Here is a 22,891-nt window from a genome sequence, read left to right as displayed (position 1 = left end):
GTCACGGATGCTCCATAGACACATCCAAACTTCCTGAAGGACCAAATTGCTGGGCTGAGGGCTGTGGGTTCCATGGTCTCGCGGAACATCTAGCTCAATTGGTATGATACAGTTTATGAAGAAAATGTTCTACATCCTACTTTGGTGAGTAGCATCTGGGGTCTTAAAAGCCTGTAAGTGGCCACCTAGGATACTCCACTGGTCTCATCCCTTCGGAAGCAAGGAAGAATGAAGAAAACTAAAGATACAAGAGAAAGATTACTCCAAAGGATTAATGGACCACATCTACCAAGGCCTCCACGAGGCTGAGTCCAGTACAACTAGATGGTGCCTGGCTACCACCACTGACTACTCTGACAGGGATCACAACAGAAGGTACCAGACAGAGCTGGAAAACAATGTAGAACAAAATTCTAACTCAAAAAGAAAGACCAACAGGACCCATACCTCACATCATGCACAAAAACTAACTCCAAGTGGATCAAACACCTGAACATAAAGACTAAAATGATAAAGATCATGGAAGAAAAAATAGGGACAACGTTAGGAGCCCTAATACAAGGCATAGACAGAATACAAAACATTACCAAAAATGATGAAGAGAAACCAGATAACTGGGAGCTCCTAAAAATCAAACACCTATGCTCATCTAAAGACTTCACCAAAGGAGTAAAAAGACCACCTACAGACTGGGAAAGAATTTTCAGCTATGACATCTCCGACCAGCGCCTGATCTCTAAAATCTATATGATTCTGTTAAAACTCAACCACAAAAAGAAAAACAACCCAGTCAAGAAGTGGGCAAAGGATATGAACACGCACTTCACTAAAGAAGATATTCAGGCAGCTAACAGATACATGAGAAAATGCTCTCGATCATTAGCCATTAGAGAAATGCAAATTAAAACTACGATGAGATTCCATCTCACTCCAACAAGGCTGGCATTAATCCAAAAAACACAAAATAATAAATGTTGGAGAGGCTGTGGAAGATTGGAACTCTCATACACTGCTGGTGGGAATGTAAAATGGTACAACCACTTTGGAAATCCATCTGGCGTTATCTTAAACAGTTAGAAATAGAACTACCATACAACCCAGAAATCCCACTCCTCGGAATATACCCTAGAGAAATAAGAGCCTTCACACGAACAGATGTATGCACACCCATGTTTATTGCAGCTCTGTTTACAATAGCAAAAAGCTGGAAGCAACCAAGGTGTCCATCAATGGATGAATGGTTAAATAAATTGTGGTATATTCACACAATGGAATACTACGCATCAATAAAGAACAGTGACGAATCTGTGAAAAATTTCATAACATGGAGAAAACTGGAAGGTATTATGCTGAGCAAAATTAGTCAGAGGCAAAAGAACAAATATTGTATAAGACCACTATTATAAGGTCTTGAGAAATAGTATAAATTGAGAAGAACACATACTTTTGTGGTTACGAGGCGGGGAGGGAGGGAGGGTGGGAAAGGGTTTTTTACTGATTAATTAGTAGATAAGAACTACTTTAGGTGAAGGGAAGGACAATACTCAATACATGGAAGGTCAGCTCAACTGGACTGGACCAAAAGCAAAGAAGTTTCTGGGATAAACTGAATGCTTCAAAGGTCAGCGGAGCAAGGGTGGGGGTTTGGGGACTATGGCTTAAGGGGACTTCTAAGTCAACTGGCAAAATAATTCTATTATGAAAACATTCTGCATCCCACTTTGAAATGTGGCGTCTGGGGTCTTAAATGCTAACAAGCGGCCATCTAAGATCAATTGGTCTCAACCCACCTGGATCAAAGGAGAATGAAGAACACCAAGGTCACATGATAACTATGAGCCCAAGAGACAGAAAGGTCCACATGAACCAGAGACTTACATCATCCTGAGACCAGAAGAACTAGATGGTGCCTGGCCACAACCGATGACTGCCCTGACAGGGAGCACAACAGAGAACTCCTCAGGGAGCAGGAGATCAGTGGGATGCAGACCCCAAATTCTCATAAAAAGACCAGACTTAATGGTCTGACGGAGACTAGAGGAATCCCAGCGGTCATGGTCCCCAAACCTTCTGTTGGCCCAGGACAGGAACCATTCCCGATGACAACTCATCAGACATGGAAGGGACTGGACAATGGGTAGGAGAGAGATGCTGATGAAGAGTGAGCTACTTGTTATCAGGTGGACACTTGAGACTGTTGGCATCTCCCGTCTGGAGGGGAGATAGGAGGGTAGAGAGGGTTAGAAACTGGCAAAATTGTCATGAGAGGAGAGACTGGAAGGGCTGACTCATTGGGGGAGAGTAAGGAGTATGGAGTAAGGTATATATCAGATTATATGTGACAGACTGACTTGATTTGTAAACGTTCACTTAAAGCTCAATAAAAATTATTAAAAAAAAAAAAAGACCAGACTTGCTGGCCTGACAGAGATGGGAGAAACCCTGAGAGTATGGCCTCTGGACACCCTTTCAGCTCAGTAATGAAGTCACTCCTGAGATTCATCCTTCGGCCAAAGATTGGACAGGTCCATAAAATAAAATGAGACTAAAGGGGCACATCAGCCCTGGGGCAAGGACTACAAGGCAGGAGGGGACAGGAAAGCTGGTATAGGGAACTGAAGGTTGAGAATGGAGAGTGCTGACATGTCGTGAGGTTACTGAGTAATGTCATAAAACAATATGGTTACTAACTGTTCAGTAAGAAACTAGTTTGTTGTGTAAACCTTCATCTAAAGTACAATAAGAAAAAAGAAATACTTGTTGAATAAGGCTAGGGCAGACAGTTTAATAAAGCCTTAGGAAAACTTAACTAATTCACAGATTTCTAGTCAAGAAATCTATAAGGGCTAAATATCCACACGGCTAAAAAATTAACATTATGTCAGGGCCATTTTCCCACAGCATTTCAAAAAAATCTTCACAGCATTTCTAGTGGCTTCACGTTTGTTTTTTCAGGAGACAATTATACTGTCTTCAGCATTTTCAAGACCTAACTAAAATACCGACAGGTGTGAAGAGTTCATTGTTCCTATGAAGTCCCTCCCTCAGAGAGAATAGGCAGTAAAATGCTTGATTTCTTTTCCAAGTCCAGATTGAAAGAAATTCAAAGTATTCCCTCATAGCCCCACTTGTCCATGTAAGTCCCTGCTTGACTCCATATTTTATTGGTACCTGTGTTTATTGCCTGGTTACAAGCAGTCTATCAGGTGCTTCTGAAGTGAAACAAATATTCAGCAAAGAAAAACCAATAGGAAGCCTTCATATATGCACTGACCAAAATTTCCATCTCCTTTTAGAAACATATAACCCCTGATCTGGCTTGTTCCATTCATGCCTACCTCAAGATAGAAAGCATGGAAATACATCAGAATATCAACATTCTCCCTCATACCAGTCTCAGTTCCTTCTTTCAAACCCTATACCCACTCATATACGTTCAAAGAATGTACTTTGACTCCATTTCCCTCATCTCGCCTAAGTTCCACTTTGTTAAGGACTTGTTACTACACCACCACCCACTTAAAGTCCCTTTCCCTCTTCTTAACCCTTAAGTTTCTATTTCCAATTATTCTTAGCAATCATTTGGTTGATCAAGTATGCTGTGCATCATTTCTCACCCTCTTCTAAAAAAAAACAATTTCCATTCCTAAAATAAAGCACAAATCAAAAGTAGATTATTTCCAAGTTAAATCAGTAATAATGGAGTTCCTGGGTGGTGCCAACAGTTAAGCAGTTGACTACTATCCGAAAAGCGGGCAGCTGGAACCCATCCAGAGGTGTCTCAGAAGACAGGCCGGGCGATCTACTTCTGAAAGGCTACCACCTTAAAAACCCCGTGGAGCAGTTCTACTCTGCACACATGGGGTCGCCATGAGTCTGAATCAACTCGACAGCAACTAACAATATTAACTTCAGGAAAAAGAAACAAATTAAAACACCAAGGAAATGTAATCATTAAGCAATCAACGATATTTACGTTGTCTTTATAATGAAAATAATTCATATTGACTTACACAACAAATACGATTAAGAATACTGGAAAGATGGAGGAGTGGAAGGGAAGTGCAGGAGATGGAGTCCTCACCTAGACTCAATAGATAATACTAGAATGAGTGAATCAAGAGATGTCAGTACATTTATGCTATTCAAAAATATGGAAAAAGAAGAAACAGATCATAGAGTTGAAAGTGGCTGACTATTTCTGTCGTAGTTTGGTGCTGTGGAGTAGATTCTGACTCACAGCGACCCCGTATGACAGAGTAAAACTGCCCCATAGGGTTTTCTTGGCTGTAATCTTTACAGAAGCAGATCACCAGGTCTTTCTGCTACTGAAACATGTTATATAGTCACTGCCATCAATATGATGTCAGATGGTTGGCCTACAACAGATACGACACGTACTGGTTTGTAATTCACAAGGTTCCGTCTGGATTTCCGTTATTAATCCATTATTCTTATTAAATAGCAGTTGTTAGTAATGTCAGGTCTTACATTTTTCACTAACATGTATCCCTCCCTTCACTTCCCCAATAACTCAGCCAGATTCAATTTTCCTATCATTTTTATTCTCAAAAAGAATTAAAAAAAAATTTTAGTGTAGCTGTTTTAAACGTAATTAACCAACCTTTTAAAAATATATTCTGACTTAATAGAAGTATTCTATGTAGCTAAAATGTCTTTATATTCTTAGACTATCAGATGTACATTCTGCTAATAATTTATAAATGGAATCATATTCTTCCAGTACACTGAAGGTCTTTTCAAGAAGTGAAGTGTTGACAGATCTACGCCACCAAATTCCTGGTCCAAGCATAGAAAACTTAAGATCAAAAAGCCATACAAGTCATTGCTCATGTAAGCATAGCCATCTGTTTAGAAGTCATCTTTGACCCATAATATTCTCCCTTCCCAAATTTGGGGGGAACTCTGCTCAGTTCCATCATACCCAGATACTATTATCACTAAAGAGATACATAGCCTATTATATTTTATAAACTACGAACACTAAATTTCTAGACATAGGTATTTTAAGAATAGAACAAAGGAGAGACACTGAAGTTACAAGGTGTTAAAACAGGCAGGCCATCAAGAATACCTCAGTTTTCCAATAGGACATAAATCAGCAGTTAAGTTCCTCCTCAGTGGACCATCTCAATCTAAAGAGAGTCAGGGTTGAGACTATGGCCAAACTGTCCTTCCTCATTATTGTCTGTACTTTTAATACCACCTCCAAGAAGGAATAAAGGGCCACATACGTTTTAAAAAATAGCAAAAATATGGCCCAATTAGCTTCTGGAACTCTAAGGAATGACTTAACATCCAGGTTAATAGTTATTTAATCCAACTCTAAGTACCTCCTTACTTAGTCAAATCAGATCCTACTAACAAGCATCAGAAGTAGGTAGGTAAATAGTTAATAACTAATTTGCTTAGTTGTGTGAACTCCTAAAAAACATCAGTAGTCTGTGAGTTAGAGTTCCTTGATTATGAGAAATTCATAAAATTGACACAAATAATATTGTTGTTGCATGCTGTTGAGTCAATTCTGACTCATAGGGACCCTACAGGACAGAGCAGAATTGCCCCATAGGGTTTCCTAGGCTGTAATCTTTATGGGAGGAGAATGGCGGGTCTTTACGCCTCATAAACAGTTGGTGGGTTCAAACCACTGACCTTTCAGTTAGCAGCCGAGTGCTTAACCATTGCACCCCCAGGGTTCTTTCTACAAATAATATAGGAATGCAAAATACTCTTTCCAAACCAACTTGGTTCATGGATTTCATCAAAAAATGCCACAGGAGAATATTTTTTACCTTGCTTATTTTCATATCATATAATTATATTCTTATGGATTGCCTAATGTATATCGGAATAGAGTCATTTTGAAGAATATATAGCTCTATTTAGAAACCCTGGTGGCATGGTGGTCAAGTCCTATGCCTGCTAACCAAAAGGCTGGCAGTTCAAATCCACCAGGTGCTCCTTGGAAACTCTATGGGGCAGTTCTACTCTGTCCATGAATTGGAATCCACTCGACAGCAATGGGTATAGTCCTTTTTAAGAGGATAATGAATAAACGCAATCAGAAATCATGGGTGGTAAGAGATCAAATTAGAGAACATCTATTTACAAAAATTCAAAGCTTTATTACAGTTAAATGTTTTTAAAAAGATAAAGAGGATGATAGAATAATGTAATAGCTATACTACATGAACTGTGGCAGAATGGAAAGAGCACTGAGTTGAAGACCTACATTCAAACCCCAGGTCCACCCATCATTTACTAGTTGTGTATGTGTGTATGATTTCAGGCAGGTTATTTACCCTCTCTGAGCCCCAAGAGCCTCATCTGTAACATGCCCATATCTACTTCACAATGTGGCTATAATAACACACTCGAACACAGAGGAGTTAACTTACACGAAAATGCCTGACATCACTGTGTGGCACTGAAGGAAGTGAATAACTCTTTCTTTTTTTAAAATTATGGTTAAAAAAATACATATATATGACAAAAATTTTGCCACTTTAACCTTTTTTAAGTGTACAATTCAGTGACGTTAATTACATCCACCATGTTGTGCAACCATCACCACTATATCCAAAAGTTTTTATCACTTCAAACAGAAACTCAGTAACCCTTAAGCAATAACTCCCTGTTCCCTCCTGCCCCCAGCCCCTGATAACCACTAATGAACTTCTGTCTCATTGCATTTGCCTGTTCTAGGTATTTCATACGTGGGATCATACAACTGTCCAAATTTAGTGTCTGACTCAGCCTAATGTTCTCAAGGTCCACCTATGTTGTAGCATGTATCAGCACTTCATTTCTATTTATGGCTGAGTAATATTCCATTGTATGTACACACCCCATTTTGTTTTTCCATTCATCTGTTAATGGACACTTGTGTTGTCTCTACCTTTTGGCTATCTCTACCTTTTGGCTATCTCTACCTTCTAGAACCTTTTGTGTAACTCATGACAAAAGGAAAAGCAACATTGTTTTCATATAAACGATTTTTTCAACTCAGTTTTTATAAAAGATTTGCTCTATGTACAGATATGATCATACGAATGAAAAAACAAAAATGCAAAAAAAGCGTATCCCGAGAAGCATCTAACAAACAGCTTTGTTTGTTTCACACTGACATGCTTTGTGGTTATAATGCAGGCTTCCAATGAACTCCAGATCAAAATTAAAATTCTAGGCAGGCATTCAACTTTTATGATTGTGTCCATTCTTCACTGAGCATGGGAAACGAAAGCTTTACAAGTTATTTATTGAAGAAATTCCCATAGTACTCTTACAAAGTTCACTTCCAAAAGAGGCCCTACCCCTGTAATGTATCTGAGTAAATGAAAGCTATACCAGGTTTCTTACATTATACTTTAGAAATTTTAGCAGGGTAATAAAACCATATTTTTAACAGAGCATTTCCTGAGGCCAAGCCACAGAAATATTCCAAAGGTACACAGTAAATAACAAGAAAAAAGACAAATTTCAAAAATAAAGGCCATTAACCCGAAATGATTTATGGCCAACTATGTTTTGAATAAAATTAAATACAGAATAATTAGCAGAAATCATTTAGTTTAATTATAGTTTTCTTGGTGTGAATGTAAAGTTGGCACAAATGCAGCTAGCCTAATCCAGATCAGGTAACAGTTACCTCTGTGGCCTTGTTTGATGGTTCCAGTCCAGTCATGTTTGCTACTATTAACTGATGTAAGAGTTGAACCTGAGCCACACTTAGGAAGAAGTCCAGGTTTGTGGTTATATTCACTTCCAAGGAATGGCCACACACTAATATCTCCTGAAGGAAAAAAGGAGGAATACAGATAAAGAAACACGATAGCCATTATATGATAATCTATCATTCTTGGTTATTGGCCCTTTACTACTTGATGAAGTTTCCTGGGACTAAAGTTCATATGTTAAAAAGAATAGCAGAAAGGGTGAACATACCCACTCAACATAGTTTAATGGATTAATTTAATAAACATTTATGATGGCCTACTATGTTCCAGGCCTTTTGTTAGTCACAGAACAAATTAACAATAAGAATTTTCCACCTTTTCATATTCATTTGGCTTTTTCACACCTCAAACTACTACTGTTGTTTCAATATGTAGGTAATGATGTTCATTCATTCAAAAAACTAATAATATTTAGTGAGCATTTGCTAAGTACCAGGAAAAACATTAGAGTGTTAAGAATATCACAAAGAATAAGGTTGGCCTTGAGAGGCAACCTGCTCTTGAGGTTGGCCAGGCAGATGTAAACAGGCAAAGGCAGGCAGGCCATTATAATCAAGTGCTATGGTATGACTATTCTCCAAAGGAATAGGCTTCAAATGATTTATAACAAATCACAGTACTGAAGCCAGAGAGAGCTAGACTAATTGATTTCGCTTCTTCTTCAATCTGTTAAAATCTTGGCGGAATTAGGTAGATGTTCATTACTTAACTGGTGCTTTTCTTCATAACTGAATCACTTGAACATTCATCACTGGAAAACCATTCAGAGAAGGAAAACAGAAATGAAAAACAATCCAGAAGCTTCACTTAATAAGCAGAAGTCCTGCCTCTTGTCATGAAGCGCATGTGGATAATGTTCAAATGCTTCGAAACATCCAATAGACCTTCTCCTTATTAGCGTCATGCAAGGAAATGGATTAAGGAGACCATGACTAGCCAAAATCCAAGCCAGACAGCTTAGAGCAGCTTTTAATAAAGCCATAAGAAACAGCATGTCTGAAATGATTATCCATTTTTGGTTAAATAGCTTTTGCCTCCAGGAGTTTCCTGTATTTACTCATTATAATGAGAATTCTTATTTTACACCTCTAATAAAAGGAATAAAAAGTACACTGATTCAGAAGTTTTGTTTTGTTTCAGTTTTTCAAGAAATTGTCACTGAAATATTTCCCAAGGCAGTGAAAATTTCTACTAAAAATATCTTAGTTCTATCAGCGACATACCTCCTGTAAAAACTAGTGTATGATTAATCCTATAGCACTGGGTTTTTAATAAATAGTATGAAACCAACTGGTAGAATCAGCAGCTGTCAAATACCATATAAATAACATAATTTCCATTTTTATAGAATGTTAGCTTTTTCAGACTCTCATATAATTATTATTTGTTTTGATCAATTTGATCCTTATAACAATCAGGAGGGCAATTTAGGCAACTAAAGTCTATAAAGAAAGGGACACATTTAAGTGAATGGCTTAAGATGACGAGTTGAGCTTGGCCTAGGACTAGGATTCTAATCTCTGGCTTCATGCTTCTTTCACCTGGGAATGGAGAGTTTTATAATAATGTCTTTTAATGAGAAGATGAGATCATTTAGAAGGGATGGTATTTTATTAAGCACTTTGATATATTCTTACTTTTGTTTCTGAATTTTATAAGTATTTAGGAATCCAAATAAAAAGTATTTTCAGGGGAAGAAAAACTTTAATAATTTAAAGTGATTATAATATTTCATTGTTGTGAGATAAATACACACAGGAAACAGAAACAACTTGAAAGTTACTAAGCAATTTTAAGATATTAGACTTACTAAGGTGCCCTGGTGGTGTAATGATTAAGTGCTCAACTGCTAACTGAAAGATTCAAGGGTCTTTTGGAACCTAATGGATCTTTCGGAGCCCTGGTGGTGCAGTGGTTAAGTGCTTGGCTGCTAACCAAAAGCTCAGCAGCTCGACATCTACCAGCAGCTCCTTGTAAACCCTGTAGGGGAGTTCTACTCTGTTCTATAGGCCTGCTATGAGTCAGAATCAACTCAACAGCACTGGTTTTTTTTTTTTTTTTTTTGTTTAACAGCTCCTTGGAAGAAAAACCTGGTGATCTGCTAACCTAAAGATTTCAGCCAAGAAAACCCTATGGGGCAATCCTACTCTCTTACATGGAGTCACTATGAGTTGGAATTGACTTGGTAACACCCAACAACAACAGTACGTTTACCTAATCTTTATATACCTTTTGCAGATATTTATATACCTGGCCTAACTTACCTCTCCTAAGGCTATTATAAATATCATACGAGACAATATACTAACAGTTTGGATTAATATATTTAATCGAGATCTAATTTTTCTGAACTTTTCACAACAGTGCCCTATAAATCTGTGAATAATGAAAAAGTTTATCCGTTAGCATAACATAAATTTCCATGAGGAATGTTTTTTAAGTTATCCTAGACCACATTATTATTGTATATCTACTGTAGTGAGGAATGAACGCAGCAGACCATAGTGATCTGCCTTGAAACCTGGATCCACCAGTTATTGGCTATGTGACATTCATCAAGTTATTTAACCTTTTTTTTACCTCAGTTTCCTCATCTATAAGTTATGGATACTAATACTATATATCTCATGAGGATGATGTGAAGAGTAAATAAGGTAATCCATGAAGAATTCTCTATGAAAGTCATTCATGTAAGAATGCTATTTTATGTTAGTATTACTGTTGTTTTTATTAGAAAGAGATTGTAGAGGTTAAAACTGTAGGGTCTGGTGCCAGACCATTTGGATTCATACGTGTGAAAATTTGAACAAGTTGGCTAGCCTCTCTCTGTCTCATTTCCTTATCTATAAAATGGGATGGTAGCAGTAGCTAGTGATAGGAATATTATGAGGATTAAATGAGTTATCACATGGACAGCAATAACTGAACAGTACCTGACACCTAGGAAGTGTTCAATAAAAAATATTAGTTACAATACTGCTATTCACGAGCTAATTTGAAATCCTGTGAGGTGAAACCATGAGAACCATAACATACAAAGACGAGCTGCTCCATTACTTAGACTGAAATAAGACTTAAATTATGTACTAACCTCAGTATGCAAATTTTCTGGAGAAATTGTTTTGGTGAAAATGATGGCAGGTGCTCCAGTTATTCGGACAGAAAAATCTGTCAAAATTGGAGTCAAAATTGCTCTCCTTTCTTGATGCCTTCTTATGCTAAAAGATAAAGTACAAAATTATTAACTCTCATTTTTTCAAGGATAATTCTCATTAAATTTGTACAAATCTTTGTACTGTAAACATGCACGAAAAATTACATTACTATTCCGAGTGCCTATTTATATACTTTTTAGTCAGAGTTTCTTAGCTTCAATTCTGTAAGATATATAAAAGATAGCAACAAATAAAACATTGAGCAATTCAGATACAAATGATTCAGTATTAGACTCACTCAGGACCTCTCCACAAATTACTTTTCTATTTTTGATTCCTTTTGTTCTTTCAAGTAGTTTATTATCTCTTTTGCTACTAAAAATAATCTTACCATTTTTGTGACCATTTTTAATTTCCTATCTTTAATACTTCTAACACTCCATTTGACAACTGCCATCATTCCATTCTCATTAGGTTTATAAGCATATCCTCTTAATCTTTGACCTCTTTGTTAAAACTCTAAGAACCACTACTTGAGTAAGTAATAATTTTGATGGCTTCATGACTTATTATTGCCTTTACAGTCCGTGAAATGGCCTTAGTGAGTTTGATACTGAATGCTTTCTCTCAACAACCCTGTAAGAGAAAAAAAAAAAAAGTAAGGACTATTTCTAGCCCCTGTTTCCTATGAGGAAATGAGGATTAGGGACTGGGTAAGGCTACTCAGCAGAAACAAAGCTCACAGAATTGGACATGGAGTGCAAGCTGACAACAAAGCAGCTTTCAGCCCCTATTTTAAATTTTTATAGTCTTACCTTTGATCAGTTATTTGGCAGAATATTTCTACTGTACATTCAAAATCATTAATAAATTCAAAGGAAGTACTGCACACACAGTAGAAGATGAAAGTGAAAAAATTATTGAGAAACCAGAGCTTGTGCTGGTAAAGATCTTTAAGTCCACTATCCATATTCTTAGTTTTCATTTATAAAATAATACAATTTTACATTTTACTAGCAAGCAAAACTTCAAAGGTTCTTTGGAACCATTAATTTAATGTTCCTTATAAACATGTCCCTATTAGCCCCTTATATTATACAATGATAAAGCTGAGATCAGAGAATTGGCATAAGTTATCTCATGAAAATGCCCAGATAAAACTCAAGTCCTTCTCCATCTTTTTCTATTAGAGTAGTCTAGTGAATGCTAGTATCTTTTGCTGAACTTTGCAATGGGCAGAGCTTTATACAACCAAAAAAAAACCCCGAGCCGTCAAGTCGGAATAGTGTCTGCCAAAAAAGCAAATTGGATCATCTGGTTTTGTGACATGTAAGTATTGGATTTCGAGAAAGTCAATTTTAAAGAATTAAGAGATCTGGTGAATAGAGGGTAACAGGAAGAAGTATTAAAAATATGTGAATATAGAGGAAGAGCTGAGATCCTTAGAGACATCATAATTATAGCTCAAATTCCATAAAAAAGCCAATGTGAGAAACATGTAACATCTCATGCACTCTCATAAGGGAGTGCTAAAACATATGAGGTATTAAAAAGATCTTAAAATGGGAAGCAAAGCATATGAGGTTTTAAAAATATCTTAAAACAGAAAAGAAAGCAAATATTAACTAAAATACTGATAAAAAAGTACTTATGTATAACATACTTTTTTTTATGTGACAAATTAAATCAGTAATACAACATATAAAAGACTTATAAAACTTTAGAAATCAAAACAGAATTTAAATAAGTCAATAGTTTTATAAAACTATACTTTTTCTGGCACATATTGGTAACTTTGTGTTATCTCTGGTACATATTTGAGGTAAAAATAAACATTTAAAAATATCACTAAAACCTTTCTGTGTATTCAAATATTTTCAATGATGAATTCAAAAGAAAAAAAAAAATTTAAACCCCTGAGGGAACAACTACAATAATTAAATTACTGCAATACTTTAATAGACAATAGTCTAGGGTTAAAAATACCAAAGAGAAAACTAAATCCCAAAGTATTAATGATGTTTTTAATAACGTAGGTTCTTAGTCCCTCTCAATAAACAAGGGGATTAGATTTTTAATGGCCATACTGAGTTAACAAGCTAATCTTTAGATCCCTGATAGGCAAGGATTTTGAAATGAACTAAGTAAAGCTGGGGCCCTTGAAGGGTCAGAAAAACATCTGCCTATCAGAAACGGGGAAGAACAAGGAAGTTTGTCTATCTTGGCATTAGGACTTGTTGAAAAAAACAGAGATCTCCTTGGAAGATTAAAAATATGAGAAATTCCTCACGTCGGTTGTGGGAAAGAGGCTCTAATTTACATATATGTGAGGTCCAGGAACCCCATTCTGAGTTATTTATATAAAAGTAGCGTCAAGCCTTTGATAAACCTGGGGCATCTGTCAGAAGCAGATATAAAACCTTTCCAGAAGAACATGTCCTCAAACCAGAATAAAAAGCATTCTCTTAAACAAAGCCTACTGAAAACAAAAAAACAAAAATCACAGATTATTTGATATACTATGTATATATGTATACATAGTATATCAAATAATCTGTGATTTGTTGGAGTAGTTGTAAGTGTTACGGCTGCTAACCAAAAGGCTGGCAGTTCGAATCCACCAGGCGCTCCTTGGAAACTCTTTAGGGGCAGTTCTACTCTGTCCTATAGGGTCGCCTGAGTCAGAATCCACTTGATGGCAGTAGGTTTGGTTTTTTGTTTTTTGTATATATTACAAATTTATTTAGATTTACTATAGCCTTGAAAGGACAGTGTTTCGAGCATACCTATACTAAAATATTAAGAGTCCATTTTACTAAGATGTGCACTGGAATAATAGCTCTGGCCATAGTTTCCAGTTTTTTAAAGCTATATTCTGGAACTCCTGAATCTAATTCTACTTAATAGACATTTTTCCAAAGAAATACTCCAAAATAAACTTCATGGAGGAGGGAGAGACTAGGGGATTGCTGAAAGTTTTGCAAAGAGGAGAACATTACAAATTGTTATCTTGAAGATATAAATTCTTTTATTAGCACAAGAATCAGAACCCATTATCAAGAAATTGTGGTAACAATATTGCCACATGTGAACAATAAAAAAAATGTTTACAATTATTACTGACATATGGGGTAGAATAAGAGCCCTGATGGCTCAGTGGTTAAAGCACTTGACTGCAAACCAAAAGGTTTGACCTACCAGCTGCTTCATGGAACAAAGATGTGGCAGAGTGCTTCTGTAAAGATTTACAGCGTTGGAAACCCTATGGGGCAGTTCTCCTCTGTCCTACAGGGTCGCTATGAGTTGAAGTTGACTTGACAGCAGTAGGTTTGGTTCTTTTGGTTTTATAGGATGGAATAAAAAACATGGGAAAATGAACACTACCAGAAAAAAGCAAAGCAGATTTGATAAACAACCAAATAGAACTTCTAGAAATAAAAAAAACAGTAAATTTAAATACATAATAAAAACCTGTTTCCACTGAGTTGATTCCGACTCATAGTGACCCTATAGAACAGAGTAGGACTACCCTGTAGGGTTTCCAAGGAGCGCCTGGTGGATTGGAACTGCCGACCTCTTGGTTAACAGCTGTAGTTCTTAACTACTAGGCCACCAGGGTTTCAAGAAAAACAGAATTTTAGATATAGTTTAAGAGAGAATTAGTATATTAAAATATAAATTTGAGAAAATTCCAGAAATGTATTCAAGTAAGTTTAAATAAGGAAAATTAAAAAAAAAAAAATTAGGAGACACGAATGGGCAAGTCTGGCATATTTAAATACCATTAAAAAATAAGATAATACAAACAATGGAAAAGGCTCAAAATGAGAATTTCTAATAACTGATGAAATACATGAACCCACAGATTCAGGGAGCACAAATAAAATGAGGTCCACAATCAGACATATCTTGGTGAAACAAGTAATCACCCAAGAAAAGATATTAAAATCAGTAGAGGAAAGATTATTTACATGATGGTTAGCATGTAGGATATTAGGAGAGCTGTAGAAGACATATTTCTCTGATGTACTTTAATATAACAATGATTTAATATATCTCTACATAGTCCACAGAGACAAAGAAATTGTTCAATTATTTGTACTTATTATTGTTCATTGTACCACTGAATATTAATGATTGAGGGCCAGGCGAGTTGTGGACTGACGTCAAGGGTATCATACATGATAAAATCAAAATGTCATTAAAAAGACAAGAAAGAAAACACTAAAGTGGGTGTGAGAAGAGAGCCTGAAATCTGTTCTTCAGTGTAGTACAGCTAAAGTGAACAGAAAAATAATGAAGTAAAAGAGCTGAACAGAAGATTTCAAAGGACAGTTCAGGAGCACGTGGTATTATAAAGAAAAGTTCAAAGAACTGGAGTTAAAAAACAAAAGAAGAGATCACACTCGGTATTTCTCAAGCTGAAAGAACTGAAGAAAAAATTCAAGCCTCAAGTTATGATTTTGAAGGATTCTATGGCAAAAATATTGAATGATGCAGGAAGCATCAAAAGAAGATGGAAGGAAAATATAGAGTCACTGTACGAAAAAGAATTGGTCAACGGTCAACCGCTTCAGGAGGTACCATATGATCAAGAACTGACGGTATTGAAGGAAAAGGTCCATGCTGCATTGAAGGCACTGGTGAAAAAACAATGCTCCAGAAATTGACGGAATACCAACAGATAGATGCAGCGCTGGAGGTGCTCACTTGTCTATGCCAAGAAATTTGGAAGACAGGTAAGAGGCCAACTGACTGGAAGAGATCCATATTTTATGCCCATTCCAAAGGAAGGTGATGCAACAGAATGTGCAAAGTATACACACAAGTAAAATTTTCCTGAGGATAATTCAAGAGAGGTTGCACCAGTACAGAGGATTATGTCCACAGAAATTCATTAAACTCAGTTTGAAGATAACAAAACACTGACAATTGTAAGGCTCTAATCCAATAACAGGAAAATAGTATGTGTTAAAAGCTATTCTGTTAAGTTTTGGAAGGAGCAGATTGTAAAAAAGGTAAAGTATATTTCTCTGAAATTGTTACTAAGCAAGAAGATACAAGTGTGTGCCACATGTACTCATGAAAACACATTTGGAAAGGCTAAGATTGTTTTTCTTGGGCTCAGTATATTTACACTAAGTTTCTTCTGTCCACCTGCCACAAATTTTGTGGGAAATATTAAAGCTGTTTAATAGCCATACTTCAAGATTTGCATATTATAAAAGACCAGGAGAAGAAAAACAGTACCAAGATTTGCAAAATATTCTAACAAAAAGAATCAGAAATGCTACATGGTCTTCGTGAGTGCAGGAAGATTATTATGTAACATGAAGACTCTCTTGATATGGTATTATAGCTGAGCTTTAACTCCAGAAGATAGTTAAAACTTGTGATAACCAACTGCGATAATCCCTTAGAGTGGTTATTTCTAAATATTAAAAACAATAATATTCACGAACATTTATTTTAAACAAGCTGCTATTTGGAAAACTATTCATTATAATTTGATCAACTATTCCCATTCCTAAGGAGTCCCTGGGTGGTGCAAATGGTTAAACACACAAATACAAGTGGAAAGGTTAGTGGTTTGAACCCACCCAATGGCACATGAGAAGACAGGCCAGGCGATCTGCTTCCAAAAGATCACAGTCTTGAAAAACCTATGGAGCAATTCTACTCTGCACACATGCGGATGGCCATGAGTTGGAATTGACTCAATGGCAACTACAACGGCAATATACTATTCCTCCGATTCCTCATTTTCCAGATTAATGAGAGTTTTAAGGACATACAATTTAAATACTATAATTATTCTAAAAATAAAATATTTAGTTATGGGTTTAAATTCATTTAGGCCAATCTTCAAGAAGAACACTATCCAATAACTTTTTAATACAATCAAAATAAAATCCAAACTTCCCTTGGCCTACAAGACCATTCATGATTTAGCCCTTCCCTCCCCACAGTATCTTCTAATACTTCTCTCCTTCCAGTCAGGCATGATCCTCAATTGTGCTAAGCTCAGTCCTACTCCAGGGTCTTGGCTGCCTAGAACACTCTTGCCAGAAACACTCCACGGGTCTTTGCATGGATAGTTCATTCTTGTCATTCTGTTGTTAGAAGAGGCCTTTCCTGAGCCCCAATCTAAGGAATTCTCCCAGTTACTCTGATCACATTATACAGTCATATTATTTTCATAGCACTTATTACTCTCTGAAATTTAAGCAACATGGACTGAGGGCCAACTATGGTGTGGGGTGGGCCCTCTGCTAGGTGCTGGGAATACAATGGCAAAAATGGATACGTAGTACTGTGTCTCATAGAGCTCACTTTAGCAGGAAAAGTAAACAAAATCATAAAATGGGATAAGTATAGTGAGGTGTGGAAACACTCATCAGGGAACTTAATCTTTTATCTCAAGATATTGAATGAACACAAGTTATTAATCTGAAAAGACAAATGCGTATTATGAAAGACCTGAGTCAGATAAACACAATAAATCCACAATTAGACGTATCTTGCTGCAACAGGTGATCACCTAAGATGAAGAAAAAATATTAAAAATCACTAGAGGAAAGATCATCTATATCACGGTTAGCATGTGGGATATTAGGAGAGCTGTGGAAATCAATGCTACAAGAACTGCAACTTGATTTGAGGATGATTTTTTTAAGGTACATTTAAATAAAATGTCAGTACAATTTTAGTTTGGTAAAATCAAGTAGTGTTAAAATCTTCTAATTCTTTACTAAAAAAAAAAAAAAAAAGACTCTCCCCTCTAAAACAAACTAAAACCTAAAAAAAAAAACAAACTATGGTTAATATATTTGTGATGGAAATCACAAGTGTTACATTGATTAGAAACTTGAATGGACAGTTTTATGAGCATACCTATACTGGAATATTAACAATCAATTTTACTGAGATGTTTATTGGGGTTATAGCTCTGGCCATAGTTTCCAGTTATATATATATATCTATAATTTGGAGCTCCTGTATCTAATTTTACTTAATAGTCCTTTTTCCAAGAAGAAACTGCAAAATAAACTTCATGGAGGAGGGAGAAGCTGGGGGACTGCTGAGTTTCTCAGAGAAGAAAACATTACAAACTATATATTGAGGATATAAATAGGAATCCACCAAGAGACAGAGCATTAGGACATTCTATTTTATTTCATTTTAAAGCTTTAATAACATGTGTTGATATACCAGGAAGAGTATTCACAGTATTATATCAGATAACACATAAAATTTATATGTTCAACATATGCTTTTAAGTAAGTTCTTCACATAATCTTGTTTGACTCCTCTTCAAAATCAAATGGTGAAGTGGGAAAACGGCTATTTAGGACTTTGGTCAGTTGGGCTTGGATCAATCAGGGCTTTAGTATCTATATTTATATATAACAATTATGATGTTAGCAGCTATAAGAAGACTTCAATCTATAGTACTTGAAGACACAGACGAAGGTTTTAGAATTTTATGATATACTACTATGATGATGTAGAGGGTCTGTGAAAAAAAGGAAGACCCTCAATGAGATGGACTCACACAGAGGCTGCAACAGTGGGCTCAAGCATAACAACAATTGTGAGGATGGTGCAGGACTGGGCAGTGTTTCCTTCTGTAGTACACAGGATTGCTGAGTTGGAAGCGACTTGACAGCACCTGATAACAATTATGATGATTATACGCAACTGTAGTATTTTCTGATTTTTCTGAGTATCTACTGTCTGTCAATAACTATGCTAAGACACAATAAAGACTAAGACTGGGCAAGATAGGATCCTTGTCCTCTTATGTCTGTGCCTCTTTTTCAGATTGCTACAGGACACCCTCAGCCAAAATGTAGGAAGAAGATGCTTGCTGGCTGCTGTGAAGGGAAACTTGCTGCTCCTTCTGCTGCGTCAGGATCGCTTTCTCTGTCATACCTAGCTCCCAGGTACTTTCAGCAGGAAGAAAATGTACACTCTCTTGCCCTATGTAAAGCCATTACAGGGCTTAAGGAAATTATAAAATCACACAAAGAGGTGTAGGTTATTACAGGTATTAATCTATGAGGTATGAGAATGTGACTAACTTCTACGCCATCATTTTACATAGACCTTACCAAAACTTCTCAAATTATTAAGAGAAAAGTGATTGACTTTCCGGCTGAAAAGTCAATTATCGAAATTGCTTTCCTTCCATACTCCTATTTACAATTTCCAATGAAGTTCCAGACAATTCTCATATTTGATTAATCACAAATCAAAATATGCAAGGGCTCCTGCGAAGTGTGACTATTTGGGTAATACTTCATTTCAAAAAATGACAATAAAAGATAAAGACACATGGAATAGTAACAATCTCTCAGAAGTCAGGTCAATAACAGATATTTCAGGGACCTTAATGAAAACACAAAGCCATACTTCTACATATTCAACATTGTCAATCCTGTGAAGTATACAACTGAATTTGAATGTGTCACAAAGGAGCCCTGGTGGCACAATGGTTAAGTGCTCAATTGCTAACTGAAAGGGGAGTGGTTTGAACCTACCAGCGGCTCCCCACCAGCAGCTCTGAGGGAAAAAAGACCTGGCAATCTGCTTCCATAAAGATTAAAAAAAAAAAAAAAAAGCCTAGAAAACCTGATGAGGGCAGTTCTACTCTGTCATATAGGGTCATTATGAGTCAAAATCGACTCAACAGCCACAACAAACAACAAGCAAAGAGTAATTAAAAAAAAAAAAAATCCTACGTGTAGGAAAAAAAAAAAAACGCCAGATAGTAAAATACATAATTTTGTACATGTGTATTAGAATATTTAAATAAACAAATACGCTTTATAGTTTCTCAGACAATCAAGTTTAAACAGCAACAGTGATTTGGACTGTACACACTAGGAGCCAATCTGCACATGACAAACATCAGTATAGGTTATTTTTGTTCTCAGCACTTCATTTCCTCAGATTATTAAATAAATCCAGACGCAGCAAAAATGAGTGCTAGGAGAAAAAGAAAAAACGTGGTTAGCTAACAATGAACTTCAGTTAAGTGTAAGAGGTCAGAGAATTAAGTAGAAGTAGTTGACTAAGAGGAAGGAAACCACGGCTCTACACTTAGCTGTTACTAAGCGATACTGGACAAGCCAAGGAACCTCAACTCAGTTTCCTGTACTGATTCTGCTCTGTGACACCTTGCTAAGAATGGTTCAAAGTCTACATTTTGCCGAAAGAGAACTATGTATGAGATTTGGAAGGCAGAAGAGGAACAGCAACCAATATTCTCTAAAAGTCATTGTGGTTTAAATGCAGTGAAAGACTGATGCGGAGGTGCTAGCGGTTTCCAGCTTGTCCTCACTATCCCCGCTCGGTGACCAGCCCTTCTCCCTGACCATTGGCTCTGCTGACTAATAGCAACCCCAGGCCCACCCACAGGTGCAGGTGCAACAGCCTCCCACAGACTTCTCTACCAGCCTTTTTTGTGGTCCCAATCCAGTAGCTGGACCTGCCTAGCTTCCCAGATTCCGTTGCAAGCTCCACAGTATTTTTACCCAGGTCAAGCGCTTTAAGAGGGTTTAACTAGCGGCTTTTTCTCCGGTCTTCCAAATCCCTCTTTCAGAGTCTTACTTCTACAGCTCTTTTTACAGTTGGGTAAAGTCTTATTTCTAAAATAAATTCCATTATCTGTGATACTCATAGTTGTTCTGCTGCCCTGAATGAACCCTGAATGATATAATTCTTCAGCTGGAAAATTAAGCTTTTGGAAGTAGAAGATATACAAGTTTAAAAAGTCTGATGATTCTCTATGCTAAACTTCCCTGCTACCCTCCTTCCCAACACACACATGAAAATACATCATGAGGTGGCAGGGCCAAGATGGTGGAGTGGTAAGATGCTTGCTGTTGTCCCTCTTACAACAAAGACCCGAAAAAACAAGTGATTTGATTATACATGACAATCTAAGAGCCCTGAACATCAAAGGCAAAGTTGAGGAATTGGACTGAGTGGCAGGGGTAGGGAGAGACAGTTCAGAAGCAGCAAGGAGTTGCCAGACCTGACCCAATGAGAACCAGCACCCTGCAGGCCAGATCCGCTGGCATAAGCACAGTGAACCAAGCAGTGGCATTCAGGATGTGTTTTCCACATCGGGAGAGACCGAGCGGTGGACAGTCCACTCACGTCTCCAGAATCAATGAAAGGCCATGTTCAATTGGTAAAAGATAAGTACATGTGTCTAAACTACTGCGTGGATCAAAAAACACTCTTGGGAAAAATCTCTCTCCTATTTACCTGCCCCCTTCTCACTCCGCACTGGGTCTGAGCCACCGTTAGACATTGTCACATCCCCTGGGTCAGAAATAGGACATGCCACGTGTCCTGAGCCATTCTCCTGGCCTTGTTAACAAATAGAGAAAAAATAATCTGTCGGCTCCCCTAAGCCGTGAACTCTTGGCATGCACAGCTCCTTTGCTTAGGCACAGACTTTGAATGCCTTTCACCCTTGCAGTGACCCGTGTGGACCCACTTCAACAGCTGGGGCAAGTTTGTGACATTTGATAACGCTCTGCCTGTTAAGCAGAGTCCTCACCTACCCACATCAGGGGCCTGAGGACTAGTGGCTCCAATCATACCACCTAGCCACCCATGACAGGGGTCCAAGAATAAGCAGTGCCGCCCAGTCCTTACAGCCAACAGCACTGGCTGCTCATACTCCGTCTGCAAAACATATCCACCTACGTGCACTAGGGAACAGGGACACGCTTTTCTTCCAGACACTTGGGCAGCTGTAAGCCCTCTGTCTTGCTCATCATGAGGCCCGCCCCCCCCCCATTGCAGCCAGACACCTGTGCCTACACCAATCACCCCTGCCTGTCTAGAACTGTAGGTGAGAGCCTGCACCACACACCTGGTGACTGACTACCTAGATACCTGAGCTAAATCCATACAAGAAAAGTCAGCAAACTCTGGGGCTCACATACCTAGTAACAGCTCTAACCACCTGGTGACAGGGCGTTAGACCTTTGAAGGTGCTAATAAGTAAACTAGTTCACATGAGAAGCCTGTTTGGGCATAGTGAAACAAAATAAAACAAGAAGCTAGGACACAGTAAAGGAAACACAGAACAAATACATTAACTTATTGATGGTTTGGAGACAACAGTTAATATCAAATCACATAAAGAGGCAGACTATGAGGGCTTCTGCAAGCTCCCAAAACAAAGACCAAGAAATCTTCCGCATGAAGAGAACATTCTGGAATCACTGGAGGTAGAACACAAAAGATTAATATACAGAACTCTTTAAGAGATTAGGAATGAGATTAGGCAAAATGCAGAAAAAGCTAAGGAACACAGAGACAGAGCAAGAGAGGAACTTAAGAAGATTAGAGAAGAACACAATGAAAAATTTAACAGACTGCAAGAATCCATACAGACCCAGCAAACAGAAATCCAAAAGATTAACAATAAAATTTCAGAATTAGACAACTTAACAGAAAGTCACAAGAACAGAATTGAGGCAACGGAAGCCAGGATTAGTGAGACTGACGAAAAAGCACTTGACACCAACGTATTTTAGGAAAAATCAGATAAAAGAATTTAAAAAATGAGTAAATCCTAAGAATTATGTGGCACTCTATCAAGAGGAATAACCGAGATTGACTGGAGTACCAGAACAGGGCGGGAGGAGGGGATAACAGAAAATACAGAGAGGATTGTGGATGACTTATTGGAAGAAAACTTCCCTGATATCATGACAGATGAGAAGATATCTATCCAAGATGCTCAGTGAACCCCACACAAGGCAGATCCCAAAATAAAGTCACCAGGACATATTATAATCATACTTCCCAAACCCAAAGATAATTTTAAGAGTGGCTAGGGATAAATGAAAAGTCACTTACAAAGGAAAGTCAATAAGACTAAGCTCAGACTACACAGCAAGAACCATCCAGGCAAGAAGGCAATGAGATGACATATATAAAGCCTTGAAG

General features: G+C 37.3%; 1 protein-coding gene across 14 annotated transcripts in view; it reads right to left on the bottom strand.

The window, feature by feature from the left end:
* Nucleotides 1-22,891, bottom strand: part of VPS13B (vacuolar protein sorting 13 homolog B) — a 916,907-nt gene that overhangs the window by 286,230 nt on the left and 607,786 nt on the right. For 11 of the 14 annotated variants that reach the window (XM_064267936.1, XM_064267934.1, XM_064267939.1 and 8 more), the window contains 3 exons: nt 18,468-18,584; nt 10,849-10,975; nt 7,670-7,813 (listed from right to left, as the gene is read on the bottom strand). In XM_064267936.1, the coding sequence (XP_064124006.1) occupies nt 7,670-7,813; nt 10,849-10,975; nt 18,468-18,584 (388 nt within the window). The remainder of the gene's footprint in view (nt 1-7,669; nt 7,814-10,848; nt 10,976-18,467; nt 18,585-22,891) is intronic. The other 3 variants (XM_064267938.1, XM_064267937.1, XM_064267940.1) reach the window with 1 other exon arrangement.

The sequence above is a fragment of the Loxodonta africana genome, chromosome 14 (assembly GCF_030014295.1).
Source record: "Loxodonta africana isolate mLoxAfr1 chromosome 14, mLoxAfr1.hap2, whole genome shotgun sequence".
NCBI classification, from domain to species: domain Eukaryota; kingdom Metazoa; phylum Chordata; class Mammalia; order Proboscidea; family Elephantidae; genus Loxodonta; species Loxodonta africana.
Note: the sequence above shows the minus strand (reverse complement) of the source record. Positions and strands in the feature narration are given on the sequence as shown.